General features: G+C 44.5%; 1 protein-coding gene across 5 annotated transcripts in view; it reads right to left on the bottom strand.

The window, feature by feature from the left end:
* The window catches only part of PEBP4 (phosphatidylethanolamine binding protein 4), a 215,675-nt gene extending 200,766 nt beyond the window's left edge, over positions 1–14,909 (bottom strand). Inside the window, exons 1-2 of one of the 5 annotated variants that reach the window (XM_086703479.1) lie at positions 14,710–14,909; positions 2,120–2,256 (exon numbers count right to left, since the gene is read on the bottom strand). In XM_086703479.1, coding sequence (XP_086559605.1) covers positions 2,120–2,250 — 131 coding nt within the window. In that variant the 5' untranslated portion in view covers positions 2,251–2,256; positions 14,710–14,909. Of the gene's footprint in view, positions 1–2,119; positions 2,257–2,342; positions 2,566–2,746; positions 2,770–14,709 lie in introns of those variants that run through there. The other 4 variants (XM_086703481.1, XM_086703478.1, XM_086703480.1 and 1 more) reach the window with 4 other exon arrangements.
* Positions 14,910–15,712: the final 803 nt, after the last annotated feature.

Genomic DNA, 15,712 nt, shown 5'->3' with positions numbered 1-15,712 from the left:
GGAGATCTCTTGAAGAGGTCAGGTGAGGGGGCCCTGGCACAGGACATCCTGATCTCTCCTCAGGGGTCTGATGTATCCATGATGTGTTCTCAGTTAGTGATGATCTTTTACCAACAAAGGCCTTCAGAGGTAATAAAGACAAACCTCCCCTTTCGCAGTGACAGTTTATAACCAGTCATCTCCTAGCACACAACCTTAGTGTGGCAAGTTTGTGTTTCTCAAGCTGGGGGTCTCCTGGTGGACTCTAGGGAGTCCTGAGAGTACCTCCTGTAATGGAGTGAGTTGCAGTTGCCCCTCCCCCAGAATTCATATGCCGAACCCCAGCCCCCTGGTGTGATGACATTATGAGGTGGGGCATCCGGGAGGGGCCTTCCACTGTGTGAGGGGACAGTGGGAAGACAGCCATCTGTGAATCAGGAAGCAGGTTCTCACCAGACGTGGAAACTGCTGCCACCTTGATCTGGGACTTCGCAACCTCCAGGAGGAGAAGAAGTAAATTTCTGCTGTTCCTAAGGCACCTTGCCCTAGCACTTTGTTATAACAGCCCAAGTGCCCTGAGACAGCTCCCCTTCACTCCAGTTTGAGAAGCTCCAAAGGCGGGTAGGGAAAGGGCATTGAGTGTAGAGCCAAACAAGGGGGGCTGGATCCAGGCTCTGCCACTGGCGAGGTGTGTGAGCTCTGTGGACCGGTTCTTTAATCTTGGGGACTCCTCGTCTGCAATATGAGGATGGTGATATGTACCTGGTGGGTTCGCGATAACAGCGAAATGAGCCAAGGAGTCTAGGCACCAGCAGAACTCCTGGCATACGATGGATGCCCCAGAGCCCTCAGGCGTACCATAGTGCACAGGCCCCCAGGGCACCAGCGTGTGGATGTCTGCAGGGCAGAGCCTAGGGCAGCCGGGGCCCAGGTGGGCCGCCCCCAGTGACCACGCACATGGTCATTTTCTAAGTGTGCCGCAGTGAACGTGGGAAGCACGGAGGCACTCCATAATGGGGCCTTATTGTGGCCCTGCCCAGCTGACCTCCCGGGCTCATGGGGACTTGATCTTCTGCCCTACCAGAGTTAAGCGGCTACCCACCCCCAGGGAGGCTCCTCTCAGCAGAGTACCTAGAGGACTGGAGCCCACATGTGAGATGCAGCCGTGTTCGCTCCTCCCACTCAAAACTCCATTTAGAACTGTTTGGCCAGAGTTTTAGAAATGTACTGATAAGAGCACAGAGCAAAATGTGTGTTAGCTTTTGGGAGAGGGAGGGGTTTTAACTACCTAACTTTTTCAGGGAAAACATGTATTTATCTTTCTAAAAGTTAACATTTGTAAGAATTCAAGTGTACCCAAGGAGGCAGAGCAGGAAATAAGAGTTCTTCCCTCCTCTCTCACTTCCGATGGCTTCAGTGGGATGCCAGGCTCCTTTGTCACCAAACTGGCAGAGGGGTTGGCAGCAAAGCGGCCTGGGCAGCCCTCAGGACGAGCCACGAGCCCAGGACAATTAAGACTGGCTTTTCTAATGGGCAGTCAGTGAGGAGAGAGCTGAACTCTGACACAGGCAGGAGGAGCTTGGGTCCTCAGAAGGGAAAAAGCCCGCCTCTGAGGCCCAGCCTCCTCTCTAGACAACACCCAGTGGCCACGCTCCTTAAAGGCCCACCTGCCCCACACTCCCAGCGCCTCCTTACTGAAAAGCAAACAGCCACTTCTCACACAGGGAGGGTCCAATCCCACACCCTCTGTGGACTGCCACTGTTCTTTAAAATGCTTCTTTGTTGGGGGAAGGGAGCATTCCGGGCTGTGGGGAGGGATGGTCTCTCTTGGGTGCCAGCAGGGAGGGTGAGGCCAGCCCCTCAGGTTTGGAGGCCCCCCCTGGAGTATAAAGGGGAGCTGACTGTATCTGTATATACCCTCTGGCTCCGGGAGACCACTGTCTGGAAGGTAGGAGCCTGTCTCCAGTTCTTCCCTTAATGCTGGCCTCCATTGAGGTGGTCTCCAGGGCTCAGTGATTATCTACCTGCCCACGAAGGCCACTTAGGAGACAATGTTCCCTGGTTCTGCAAACACCCCTCCTGGAGATCTCAACCCCCATTTTGCCCTGCCTGGTTGCTTCCCGGGCCCCACCAGCCTTACTTGCAGAGGACAGCATCGGTGTCAGACAGGGCCTCGTACATACACATGTCGCCGTCCTCCTCGTCTCTGGGGACCACCATTGTGAGACCCAGAAACAGTGCCGCCGTGGCCAGCTTCATTGTCCAGCCCATGGATACCTGGAACACAAGGGACTTTTAGAGCTGCGGGGCCCTCTGCAGGGGGCGCCCTTCTCACCCTGTGGCCCCCACCCCAGGGGACTCACTTGAAGGAACAGGGACCTCTGGTAAGCAGAAGGAGAAGGGCAGGCAGCTGCCTGGGCTCCCGCAGCTAATCTGCCACCCGGACACAAATACCTTGGGAGGACCTGGGCCTACTCCAACCCGGGCTCAATTTGCAGTCCTGGCTGAGGCCCCTCCTCTGTCAGAGCAAGGCTTTGCTGTCCTCTAATCCCGGCTGCCAGGGCAGAGAGCAAGCTGCGAAGCAGAAGGGCTTATATAAGCCTCTCACCCCACCCAGATCCTCATCTTGTCCCCCACCACTCGCCCCGTGTGTGATCAGTGGGCCATGGGCCAGCCTGCTTCTTTGGCTTTAAGGCAAACTCTGGGAAGCTGATGACCCCAGGCTTTAAGCTGGGGGCGGGTTCCGGGGAGCCTGCAAGAGCAAGACCTTGGTTGTTTTTCCAGGAGCAGGGCTTGGGCTGGGCTGTGCGCCGGAGACAGCTCTGCTTCTCCTGCCCACAGTTCCCGCGCCACCTGCCTTGACAGCCTTGGGGCTGACGGACGGTCGGTGGTTGGGTGCAGTGACCCTGTGCAGGAAGGGCTGCCGCACTTAGGGCCGCCCTGGCCCCGAGGCCAGCTCCAAAGGGCCAGCTGAGGACAGAAGGGCTCCTCCGACTGCACCTTGCAGCAGTGCTGAACTCAGCAGTCTCCCAAAATAATAGTCTCTGGAGAAGAAACCGGCAGGGCTGCTGGGGAAGGGAGCAGCTTGCACGGTGCCAGTGAGGTGCCGGCTGGGCGGAAGGGGGGAGCAGCCTGTAGGAAGTTGTGTGTGGGACTCTGATTGGAACCAGAGAGGGCAGGGGAAGATCACAGGCAGTTCTCCCACGGCCTTTCCAGTTGATCTGTGCTCTGTCTTCTCTGAGATGGGGTGTGGGGGTGTGCTGGGGAATGTTCTAGCAGCTGGGAACTGAGGACTCCCGTGTTCTGCTCTGAGCCCCGCCAGGCTGCTTGGGAAGGGGGGTGGGGACTATGCCTCTCTAAGATGCACCATTTCTCCCTTTCATAAACAAGTATAATGACCCGTCGCTCCCGTGCCTTGCTAAGGAAGATGAGATCATAGCTATAAAGTTTACACAGCTTAAGCTTTAGAGAAACTATTTTTTTTTTAATTTTTTTTTATTTAAAAAAAAAAATTTTTTTTTCAACGTTTATTTATTTTTGGGACAGAGAGAGACAGAGCATGAACGGGGGAGGGGCAGAGAGAGAGGGAGACACAGAATCGGAAACAGGCTCCAGGCTCTGAGCCATCAGCCCAGAGCCCGACGCGGGGCTCAAACTCAAGGACCGCGAGATCGTGACCTGGCTGAAGTCGGACGCTTAACCGACTGCGCCACCCAGGCGCCCCTAGAGAAACTATTTAAGCATAGCTGGCTTTCCAATTGAATTCCTGCATCCAGGATCCCAACTTCTAGCAAAAAGCCTTTCTTTGGGGCTATAAATTAAACACATTTCTCAATAATTAGAGTCCCTGATGTATGACTACAGCTCCCCCACAGAGGACTCATTCCCCAGATCTTCCCTACTGGAGGTGTAGCCTCCTCACAGGAGCCTCCTAGTAGCCTCCTCACAGGATGGCGGTGAGAATGGAATTGAACAAATTATGTTAAGCCCTTCAGTGAGGGGATGACCCTCACCTACGGAATGCTCGATCATGTATGCATTCCCAATCCATTTCGCTATCAGGTACTGAGCACCTCCCATGTGCCAGGCCCTGTGTCTGCTCTATGGTGTAGGGACAGCATGGCCCCTGTTCTCATGGAGCTCACAGGATAGCCAGAGCCACAAGGACAATGCTGCCAGAATGGTCTTCAAAGGCCAAGAGACTCTGATCTTCAAAGTGGAAGCCGCTAGAGAAGCCAAAACTTTCCTCAATACCAATAGCTCTTAGTACCAAAAAAAAAACGCAAAAAATGCTGTCTGGAGGTGGGGAAGAGTCCCCAGGGTAGGGTTGCTCCTGCTGAGTCTGCTCAGGTCAGCAATGCTTCCTTACTCAGTATGTGGCAAGCTTTTATCATTGAATCCTTATGATATGATCCTTTGGAGTAGGTGCTATTCTTATCCCATTTTACAGAGGAGGAGACTGAGGTACAGAAAGGTTAACTAACTTGGACCTTGGTCACATGAGTCATAAGTGGAAGACCTGGGATTTGAACCCATGCTATCTGCCTCCAGACTACTTGCTCCTTAACCATTAACCACTCTCCTCTACTGCCCCCTCTTGGAGCTTGGCTGTCGCCCTTCTTTCCCTTCTGTTGCCCCCCTCTATTCCCTGTGTTCTTGGAACACAGCCCAGAATCTCCTATGCCTGCATGATCTGGCTCCTCCTGCTTCTCTAGCTGTGACTCTCTACTCTCCGCTGCTTGAGGTTTAACTCCCGCTCATCCCTCCAGCTCCTTCCTGCCCTAGGGCCTTCCTCTGCACTGCCCTCACTTCCCACCCCCTTTTGGTGGATAGTCAAAATGCCATTTCTTCAGAGAAATGCCCTGACGCCTAGCTTCCGTTAAATTCCTCTTATACAGAATCATAGCTCCTTATTCCTTTCCTTGTGCTTATATGCTTGCAATGAATTCTTTTGTAATTACTTCCTTAAAGATTTGCTTGTGGTTCCCCCGCCCCTCAATCTACAAGCTTCCTGGAGGCTGTACTGAGTTTGCATCCAGCATTCCCAGCACAGTGCCTGGCGAGTCTAGATGTCTAATAAATTACTGTTTGAATGCCTGACAAACCCACCACCTCTGTTTCTGATAGTCTTATTTTCACTTAATAGCTCCTAACTCAATAAACATCAGCAGGAAATAACCACTCAAGTTGGCGCCTGGCCCTAGATCCCGTTTGATTATTTATCTAACCTTCTCTGGCTTGTTTTTGCAAAGAGATCTGACAGAGTGCAGTGGTTCTCGGTATTTTCGAATCTGATCTTTCTCTTGGGGATTCACAGAACTTCACTTCAAATGTGGAGTCCAAGATCTAGGAACCACATTCAAGCCCAGGAAGGTGCTGTGTCTCTTTCCCATTGCCAGCCTGTTTTTCTCAACTGCTTTATTTCTGGAAACTCCCATCTCTAGATCCTGAGGTGGCCACCCTGGGAGTCCCCTATTCTTCCTTTAGTCACCAGGGCTGGTACTACATCCCAACACTATCAGGTAGGCAGAGGCTGTTGACTTCCTGAGATGCCTTGATCCCTCCAAACCCAGGAATCTGCTGGGCCAGTGCTCCTAGAAGTCTTGACCCCCACCCCCTTCTATCCTTCCAAGCCTCCTGTGCCTAACAGCCCCTCACCCCTATCACTGCCCAGATGTTACCTTCCTTCTTTATCCAGACAGCCACTCATGCTTTCCCTCCCTCCAAAACCTTTCCACATGTGCCCTCTGGAATCTCTGAACTACAGTAACTGAATTCCCCCTCGCTATTTTCCTTTCGTTTTCATTAAGAAATTGAGATTCACACACCATAAAATCCACCCTTTTAACATGTACAATTCAGTGGTTTTAGTATAGAAATCACTAAAGGTTGTGCAACCATCACAAAGTAGCACAACCATCATCACTACCTAATTCCAGAACATTTTCATCACCCCCAAAAGAAGCCCCAAAGCAGAACTTATTAGCAGTTAGTCCCCATTCCTTCCTCTCCCAGTCCCCCGAGTCACTAATCTACTCTTCAGTGGAATCATACTACAGTTGACCCTTGAACAGCATGGGAGTTAGGGATGCCAATCCCCTGTGCAGTTGAAAATCTGTGTATAACTTTTGGTTCCCCCCAAATTTGACTACCGAGAGCCTACTGTTGTCTGGAAGCCTTGCTGATAACATAAATAGTTGATTAACACATATCTTGTGTTACATGTATTCTTACAGTACAGTAAGCTGGAGAAAAGAAAACATTATTAAGAAAATCATAAGAAAGAGAAAATACATTTGTAGGCCTGTACTGTAAACAAATCACATATAGGTAGACCCATGCAGTTCAAACCGATGCCGTTCAAGGATCAACTGTGTATGTGTTCTCTTGTGACCAGCTTCTTTCACCCAGCATGTTTTCAAGGTTCATCCATGTTGTCAGTACTTCGTTATCTTTTATAGCTGGATTAATATTCCATTGTATGGATATGCCACGTTTTATTTACCCACTCATCATTTGATGGACATTGGGTTATTTGGGGCTATTATGAACGATGCTATTATAAACATTTGTATACATGTTTTTGTGTGTGAAAATATGCTTTCAATTTTCTTGAGTTACACCCAGGAGTAGAATTGTTGGCTCATATGACCATTCCATGTATAGCATTTTGAGGAACTACCAGTCTGTCTCCCAAAGCGGCCATTATATTTTATCTTTCTACTAGCAAGGAAGGTTCCAATTTCTTCGCATCCTCACTAGCACTCCTTATTGTTTCTTTTTGATTATAGTGATCTGAGTGGGCATGAAATGGTATTACATGTGGTTTTGATTTGCATTTTCCTGATGACTAATGATGTAGAACATCTTTTCATGAGTTTTTGTCTATTTATGTATCTTCTTTAGAGAAATATCCATTCAAATCCTTTGCCACTTTTCAAATAGGTTATCTTTTTATTGTTGAGTTAGACAAGTTCTTTATATATTTTGGATATTAGACACTGTGATTTATAAAAAATATATATTTGATATTCATCTCATTTTTTTGCACAGAGCTTCTAAAACCCTTGGAATTTCCTAAGTGATAAGAGTGATAAAGATGTCTTGACATTCATAATAACCCCTTTTCAACCATACCTAATTATATGGTAATGAGGTAACTTTTGGAAAGCACCTAAAAAGATGGGGGCTGGTTGCCAGTGAAATCAACCATATGATTGGAGGTTTGGGACTTTTAATTCTCCTTCTCCACCTTCAGGGAGGGGAGGGGCTCTGGAAGTGGAATCAATCATCAATGTCCAGTGATTTAGTCAATCATACCTATGTAATGAGACCCCCATTAAAAACTCAAAAGGATAGAGGTGAGGAGAGCTTCCAGGTTAGTGAACACTTGGAGATTTGGGGAAAGGATACAACTCAGAGAATAGCTCTGTGTCCCTTCTTACATACCTTGACCTATGCATCTCTTCTATCTGGCTGTTTCTGAGTTACATCCTTTTGTAATAAACTAGTAATCTAGTACGTTAAATGTTTCTCTGAGTTCTGTGAGCCACTCTAACAAATTAATTGAACCCAAGTAGGAGGTTGTCGGAACCTCTAATCTACAGCTGGTAGGCCAGAAGCTCAGGTAATAGTCTGGAGTTACAATTGGCACCTGAGGGTAAGGGAACAGTCTTGTAGGACCAAGCCCTTATCCTGTGGGATCTAATGGTATCTCCAGGTAAATAGTGTCAGAATTGAGTTGAATTGTAGGACATCCAGCTAGTGTTAGAGAATTTCTTGATGTAGAGAAAAAACTCACACATTGGGATTGGTGCCAAAAATCATAGGCCTTCATCAGATATTTGATTTGTAAACATTTTCTCCTCTTCTATGGGTCGTCTTTTTATTTTCTTGAGTGTGTACTTTGATGCAGAAAAGTTTTTAATTTCAGTGAAGTATGGTTTATCTATCTTTTCTTTTGTTGTCTGTGCTTTTGGTGTCATATCCAAGAAATTATCACAAATCCAATGTCATGAAGATTTTCCCCTACGTTTTCTTCCAAAAGTTTTCCAATCTTAGCTCTTACATTTACATCATCAATCCATTGTGACTTAATTTTTATATGTTGTGTTAGACAGAGGTCCAATTCCACTCTTTTGCATGTAGCTATCCAATTGGCCCAACATCATTTGCTGAAACGACTTTGCTTTCCCCATTGATATCCCTTCACCTCCACCTCTTGCCATAACCCGAATCTCCCTGACCCTTGAAAAGTTGCTTCTCTTGAAGTTCTTCAAAGTGTGGAATGCTCAGTTTCTCACCCCCGACATGTCTGGGGACTGGGAGGTAAGATTGACTAGCACTTCATTCCCCATTGCTGCTTCTATACCATGACTCTTCAGTCCTCTTGTCAAAATCTACACTTCTTGAGGCTTACTCCATCTGAATCAATCCTAATTGGTATTATCTGCCTTCCTATCACTCCTTGCTCACTGAAGACATTGTTACTTGGCATGGAAACTTTCCCCTGTTCCAAGTCTTGATGTCAACATTGGGTGACATCCATATCCTCTTCCAACACCTTCTCTGCCCTCCTCTCCAGCCTCTTTTCTGATGGCAACTTCTTGGACACTGTCATCACTAAAAAACATTCCATCCCTAAAATCTTAAATCCAAGAAGCTATTCTGATAACAACCTCTTCTTTTTCTCTCACTTTGCTATTCCCACGACACTCAGTCTTTCATCTTATTCTGAACTCCAATCCTTTGACCACTGTCCTTTTTCTTTACTTATTCTGACTTGCTTCTCTCTGGTGCTTAGTTTCCTGTGATTCTTTGCTTCTACTATTCACTCACCACCATCTTTTTTTCCATCCTCTTCATGTTCTGGCTGTTGGATGTAACTCCAGTTTTGAACCAGTCTGCCTGCTCCACTGTGTACCCTTGCCGCTCACCACTCCCATTTATCTTCTCAGTACCTTGTGCCTTCTACACACCCTGGGGCAGGGGAATGTGGGGAAATATTGTGCTAAGTGAAAGAAGCCTGTCACAAAAGAACACATATTGTATGATTCTTTTTATATGAAATGTCCAGAACAGGTATACATACATGGACAGAAAATTGATTAGTGGTTGCCTAGAGCTGCGGGTGGGCAGGTGAGTGAATAGGGGAGATGGGGGTGATAGCTGAAGGGTATAGGGTTTCTTTTGGAGGTGATGAAAATGTTCTAACATTGTAGTGGTGATAGCACATTTCTGTAAATATACTAAAAACCATTGAATTATACACTTTAAAAAACATTAAATTATACATATTTAAATTATACTGTACAATTTGGTGAACTGTGTGGTATGTGAAATATATCTTAATAAAGCTGTTTAAAGAAAAAACAGCCAGGTCACATCAGCAAGATGATGTACTGGGAAGCTCCAAGCTCTCATTCCTCTATGGAAACTTCAAAACACACACACACACACACACGCACACACAACCCAAAACCAAACCAGCTAACTAACAAAACAAATTAAACCCAAAGCTGGCTGAGCTGTGAGCTCTGGAAAACAGTCAAAGATCGGAGCAACCAAGTGAATTCTCAGTCAAGGAAGCGTTGCCTTCCATATGGTAAGAAATTACATGGCATTTTCACTTGTCTTTGCCCCTACACTGTCCTCAGAATAATCCAGTCTTGGTTTAGAGGACACTGAAGCCCAGTTACCAATTTCCTCTCTCAAATCAGAGGGAGCAAAGAAAACCTTACTGCAGTGTTCTAACCTGTCTAGGGATTGCCTGAAGTACTGGTCTCTGTTTTGTCTAACTGAGATCTCAGGGAGAGTAAGGAGTGGAAATTGTTTATGAAAACTGCAGGGATACTACAGATCTTCAGATACTTGGGGCAAGACATTATTGATGAAGACATCTAAAGGACAATATAAGTCCCCAAAAGAAGCTAGGGTGAGATTCCTGGGGGGGGGGGGGGGGAATTACAACATTTAAAAGAAGCTGTGTATATGGGGGAATTGAGAAAGCCACATTCATGTCCAGGCAAGACACATGCTCAGAAAAAAAAAAAAAACAAAGAAGGTCTAAAGTTCTCATCTTGGGCTCACCCCTGGGCCCAGACCATGCCCATCTAATCAGTGAAGGTCTTCTCTGGCACATAGCCAGTCTGAAAAGACAGGGGAAAGTGGCTGCTTCTTTCAAATACCCAACTTTCAACAACAACAAAAAAATCACAAAGAACAATAAAACGTAGCCCATTCAAAGGAATAAAATAAGTTGACATAAACAGTCCCTGAGAAAGCTCACACATCAAACTTATTAAAGACTTTAAAATAACTGTCTTAAATATACTCAAAGAGCTAAAGAAAAACATGAATCAATTAAAGGAAATCAGGAAGACAGTGAAACAGTATATGAACAAAATCAGAATATCAACAAAGTACAGAAATTATAAAAACCAACAAAACAAATTATAGAGATAAAAAAATAAAATAACTGAGTGATAAATTTACTATAGGGGTTCAATAGCTTATTTGAGCAGGGAGAAAAAAAATAATCCATAAATTTAAAGATAAGAATGCTGAAATTATTGAGTCTGGGATCAGGAGCAAAAAGAAAAAACAATGAAAAAAAAATAAACAGAGCTTAAAAGACCCATGGGATACCATCAAGTAGACCGGTGTATGCATTATGAGAGTTCCAGAAGGAGAAAAGAGAGAAGGGAGCAGATGGATTATTTGAAGAAATAATGGCCAAAAACTTCCCAAATTTGATTAAACACATGAATCTGCAAATGCAAAGAGCTCAAGAAACACCAAGTAGAATAAACTAAAACACACTCATACCAAGACACATAATCAAACTGTTAAAAGCCAAAAAATGAATCTTGAAACCAGCAAGATAAAAGGGACATGTCATGTACAAGGTATCCTCTGCAAGACTGACAACTGATTTCTCAGAAGAAACCCTGGAGGCTGCAGGCATTGGGATGATATACAGTTGACCTTCAAGCAACAGAGGGGTTAGGTGCACTGACCCCCATGCAGTCAAATATCTGCATATAACTTTTGAACCCCCCCCCAAAAAAACTTAAGTACTAATTACCTACCGTTGACTAGAGCCCTTACCGATAACATAAACAGTTGGTTAACACAGTTTCAATGTTATACATATTACACACTGTAATCTTACAATAAAGTAAGCTAGAGAAAAGAAAATGTTATTAAGAAAACCACAAGGAAGAGAAGAAAAATCCACAAATAAGTGGATCCATGAAGGTCAAACCCATGTTATTTAAGGGTTAACTGTATTTAAAATATTTAGAGAAGAAACCTGTCAACCAAAAATTCTATATACAGCAAAACTGCCCTTAAAAAATGAGGGAGATATTAAGACATTCCCAGTTAAATAAAAACTGAGGGAATTCATTGCCATTAGAAATTCCCTGCAAAAAAAAAAAAAAAATGCTAATAAGAGTCCTTTGGGTTGAAATGAAAGGACAGTAGATAGTAACTTGATGTTAGATAAAGATATAAAGATCTCAGGTAGAGGTAAATATATGGGCAAGCATAAAAGCCAATAAATTTTGCATTGTAACTCCACTTTTTTTAAATATAGGATTTAAAAGACAAATGCACAAAAGTAATTATAAATCTTTGTTAGTGTACAGATATATAAAAATGTAATCTGTAACATCAGTAACATAAAGTAGGGGAGTGTAGCTATCTTTTGCGATTGGAGGTAAGCTGGTACCAATTTAAATTAGATTGTTATAATTTTAAGTTGTTATATATGATAGTCATGATACCCACAAAATATACCCATAGAATATACCAAAAATAAATAAAAAGGGAATAAAAACATGTCACTACAAACTCAAAAAATTAAAGTGGAGGGAATATGTCTTAAGTAATTTTGTCAGGCTAACATTATTCCAATACCAAAACCAGACAAAGACATTACAAGAAGGGAAAACTAAAGACCAATATTCATTATGCATATTGATGTAAAAACCCTAGCAAACTGCATTCAGAAGCATATTAACAGGATTATACAACATGACCAAGTAAGAGTTGTTCCTGGAATGGAAGAAGGGTTCAACACATGAACATCAACCAATATAATACACCACATTGACAGAATGAAGGAAAAAATCCACATGATTATCTCACTTGATGCAGAAAAAGCATTTGACAAAATTCAACAACTTTCTTGATAAACACTCAACAAACTCATAAAAACTTGATAAAAACTCAACAGCCTCAATATGATAAAGGCCATATATGGACTATCCATAGCTAACATCATACTCAATGGTGAAAGACTCAAAAATTTTTCCCGAAGATCTGGAACAAGATGAATGTATTAGTTTGTCAGTGCTGCCATAGCCACATATCACAGACTGGGTGGCTTAAGCAACAGAAACTTATTTTCTCACAGTAAGGAGTTACTGCTTAATAGTTACAGACTTTTTGTTGGGGTAATGAATGTTTTGGAAATACATAGGGTGATAAAGTCTCAACATTGTGAATGTAATTAAAAAGAGTTAAAATGGTAAATTTTATATATATTTTAGTGCACACACACACACAATACACCAAGGAACCAGTGATTTATAGAGCCCACTTTAGAAAACTGACTTAATCCATTCTCCTCACTGTATAGACCACTTGATCAGCCTGTGTAGACTACTTTCCACATTCCCAATTGGCTATACTCTCTCTGACTCTAAGGCCTTTGTACAAGCTGTTCTCTCTGTAAGGAGAGCCATTCTCTTCCACCACATGACCCAGATGGCTTTTGCTTATCCTTCAGGTGTTATTTAAACATCAGTGAACCTTCCTTCAGTGAACCTTCTTAGATATCCTCTCCTACCCACATACAGTCTTCCACCATGATAGTATGTATCCAGCCATTTTTATTTGTCATTTACTTGTGCTTATCTACCACTAGACTGTTACCTTTACGGAGGAAGAACCATATGTGTCCTGTGAAGTGCTGTGTCTGGCACCTAGCACAGTGCCTGAGAAACAGCAGGTGCTCTATTACCATTTAAATAAGGGAGGAGGGGAGCCTGGGTGGCTGAGTCAGCTGGCTGGGCGGCTGGGCGACTGACTTCAGCTTAGGTCATGATCTCATGGTCTGTGTGTTCGAGCCCTGCGTCGGGCTCTGTGCTGACAGCTCAGAGCCTGGAGCCTGTTTCAGATTCTGTGTCTTACTCTTTCTCTTCTCCTTCCCCCCTTGTGTTCTATCAAAAATAAATAAACATTCAATTTTTTTTAAATAAATAAGGAAGAAAATAAGGGAAAGAGCGGTGGACATAGGCCTCCACAAATTTAATATGTGTCTCACTTCAGTTTCAGGGGCAGTGTTTGTTTCTCCCTTAATAGCATTCAGTGATATCTTCTTTCTGTTTTAGTTTCCTGTGCAGATATTTCATCCTGTGAGCACCCTAATTGTTTCTGTACCCCCCACAGTACTTTCAATAGAGTAGACACTTAAAAAATAAGCAAGCACAGCACATTCAAAAACAATATGTTGCAAACAGAATATTCTAGCCTTTTGTTGTCTTTCATGTGTAAAGAGTAGAAAAGGACCACAAACTCTCCTAAAGTCTTTTAGTTCTCCACTAGAAAATGTTGCTTTTTATGTAACTTTCATTTCAGATGACCAATGTAGAAACTGTCTTGGAATGTAAAAGTATCAGAATGTAACTTTTGTTGTTATTTTAAGAAATGCTTGCTCTCCTTCTAGTCACGTTTTGAACTATAAATCTTTAACTTCTCAAACAGAAAATGCAGGAACTGGTGGTATTGACAGGGGTGGGGCAAGGGGACAGTGGCAGAGAGAGCTCCAGAGTTGAATTTTCTAGCAGTTATGTTTCCCAAGAGTGAGGAGACTAGAAGAGTGTCTATAAGACCCAGCTCTGGCCCCTGACCCAAACACTCATTTTATCCAAGGTTTCTGCTGGACCTCCAACCAGAAGTTGGGGGCTTGGGCCACTTCACTCCAGGAACATGAAGTCTCCTCTCTGAGAACCCCAGCTTGTTGGTCTCAGCAACCAACTGTTGACCTAATAAGCTCACTGCCTCAGCCTTATGATGTATGTATTAATGACTCACTTCATCCACAGAACGGAAAGGCCCAGATACGCTATGAAATGGTAGCATTTTCCAGGTTCATTTGCTGCCATATCATCCTCAGAAGAATGAATATTCTGTCTGTCCTCGTGGAGGTGAGCATTGAATGTAGAGCCCACTGGAGCTGCAGATTTACCCTCCTCCCCTCCTTTGGTGCACAGATTGGATTTCTAGTTCTGCCCACATGTCTTCACATGAGAAGAAAGAGGAATTCTTCTTCCTTGGAGGATGAAATCAGGACCTCGCAAAGGAAAGAAACTTCTAAGTCTGTTAGAAGTAAGGCCTAGCTGAACTGAAATCAGCAACACTAATCCCAGTCCAGGACTCTAGTAGTGAGAAATGTGCCAAGGAGTCCTTTCTGGGAAAGTTAGAGAAATGTTTGATGCTCAAACACAAGCATGCAGAAATGCCCTGAGTAATGGCCTCAAACCATACAAGGGTAAAGAAATCAGAAATATGACCTAAACACTAATTCTCTTAAATTCTCTAGGCCACAGTTCTCATCCCTGAGAACTTCTCATTCTCTCTGTCTCTGTCTGTCTGTCTGTCTGGTCCTTATGGAAAGTCCCTTCCTCGCATCGACCGGAGTGAAGAGCCCCTTTCACTTACCCAGAGCAGTGTAGTGGCTGCAGGGAGGTGAGAAATCTTGGCAGGTTTCTGGGCTGGACAAGGTGGGGAGCAAGTTCCCTCCAGGATGCCCCACAGATTGGGCCCTTAAGGTGATCAGGGTCTGCCAGTGTTGAGAGTATGGGAGTTTTGGGAGAGGCTCCTGGAGTGCCAGGAGAGGAGGCAGCAGTTGGCGGTTGGGGAGACAGTTGGGGAAAGTTCCAGGAAGTTCCAGGAAGCAGCTAACCTGAGGAGTGGGTAAGAATAGGAAAAGAAGAATGGGTGGGTTTCCAGCATTCCCTTTTCCAAGGATTCTAAAGTCAAGAGCAAAAATCATGGAGTTGGAGACAATTCTCTTACCATTTCTTCTACCTTTCAGGATACACTGTGAGACAGGCTGAAGAGACACCAGAGATGCACAAAGAGATGGCTATGGAAGAATAAAGAGAGAAACTATTGAGACCAGAGTCACAGATAGACACAAACAGTGTAGAGCAAAAGGCACAGACACCGAAAGTAGAGAGGCAGAATTGGGAACCTTACTTGGGGTGGAGTAAGAGCCTCTTCTCCAACGAGTGTAGCCTGGAGCCTCAGAGGAATGCAGAAGGACAACACTTGTTCAAGCCTAGGAGCTGCCAAGACTGTGTAGACTGTTTTCAGTAGGTAATGTTCTACCAAAATGGGCAGTTGAAGCTCCTGTAACAGGCAATCAAGCCCAACGCAAGTCCCTAACTTTCAGGACTTGGGTTTCCTGCTGTTTAAAAAAATTTTTTTTAACATTTATTTATTTTTGAGACAGAGAGAGACAGCGCATGAATGGGGGGAGGATCCAAGAGAGAGGGAGACACAGAATCAGAAGCAGGCTCCAGGCTGCTCGAACTCGTGAACCATGAGATCATGACCTGAGCCGAAGTCGGACACTTAACCAACTGAGCCACCCAGGCGCCCCTCCTGCTGTTTTAAATGACCACATCTGGGACCACAACCTTGATATCCTTCTGGAAAA

The sequence above is a fragment of the Puma concolor genome, chromosome B1 (assembly GCF_028749965.1).
Source record: "Puma concolor isolate L17-30 chromosome B1, mPumCon1.1.hap2, whole genome shotgun sequence".
Classification (NCBI taxonomy): Eukaryota; Metazoa; Chordata; class Mammalia; order Carnivora; family Felidae; genus Puma; species Puma concolor.
Note: the sequence above shows the minus strand (reverse complement) of the source record. Positions and strands in the feature narration are given on the sequence as shown.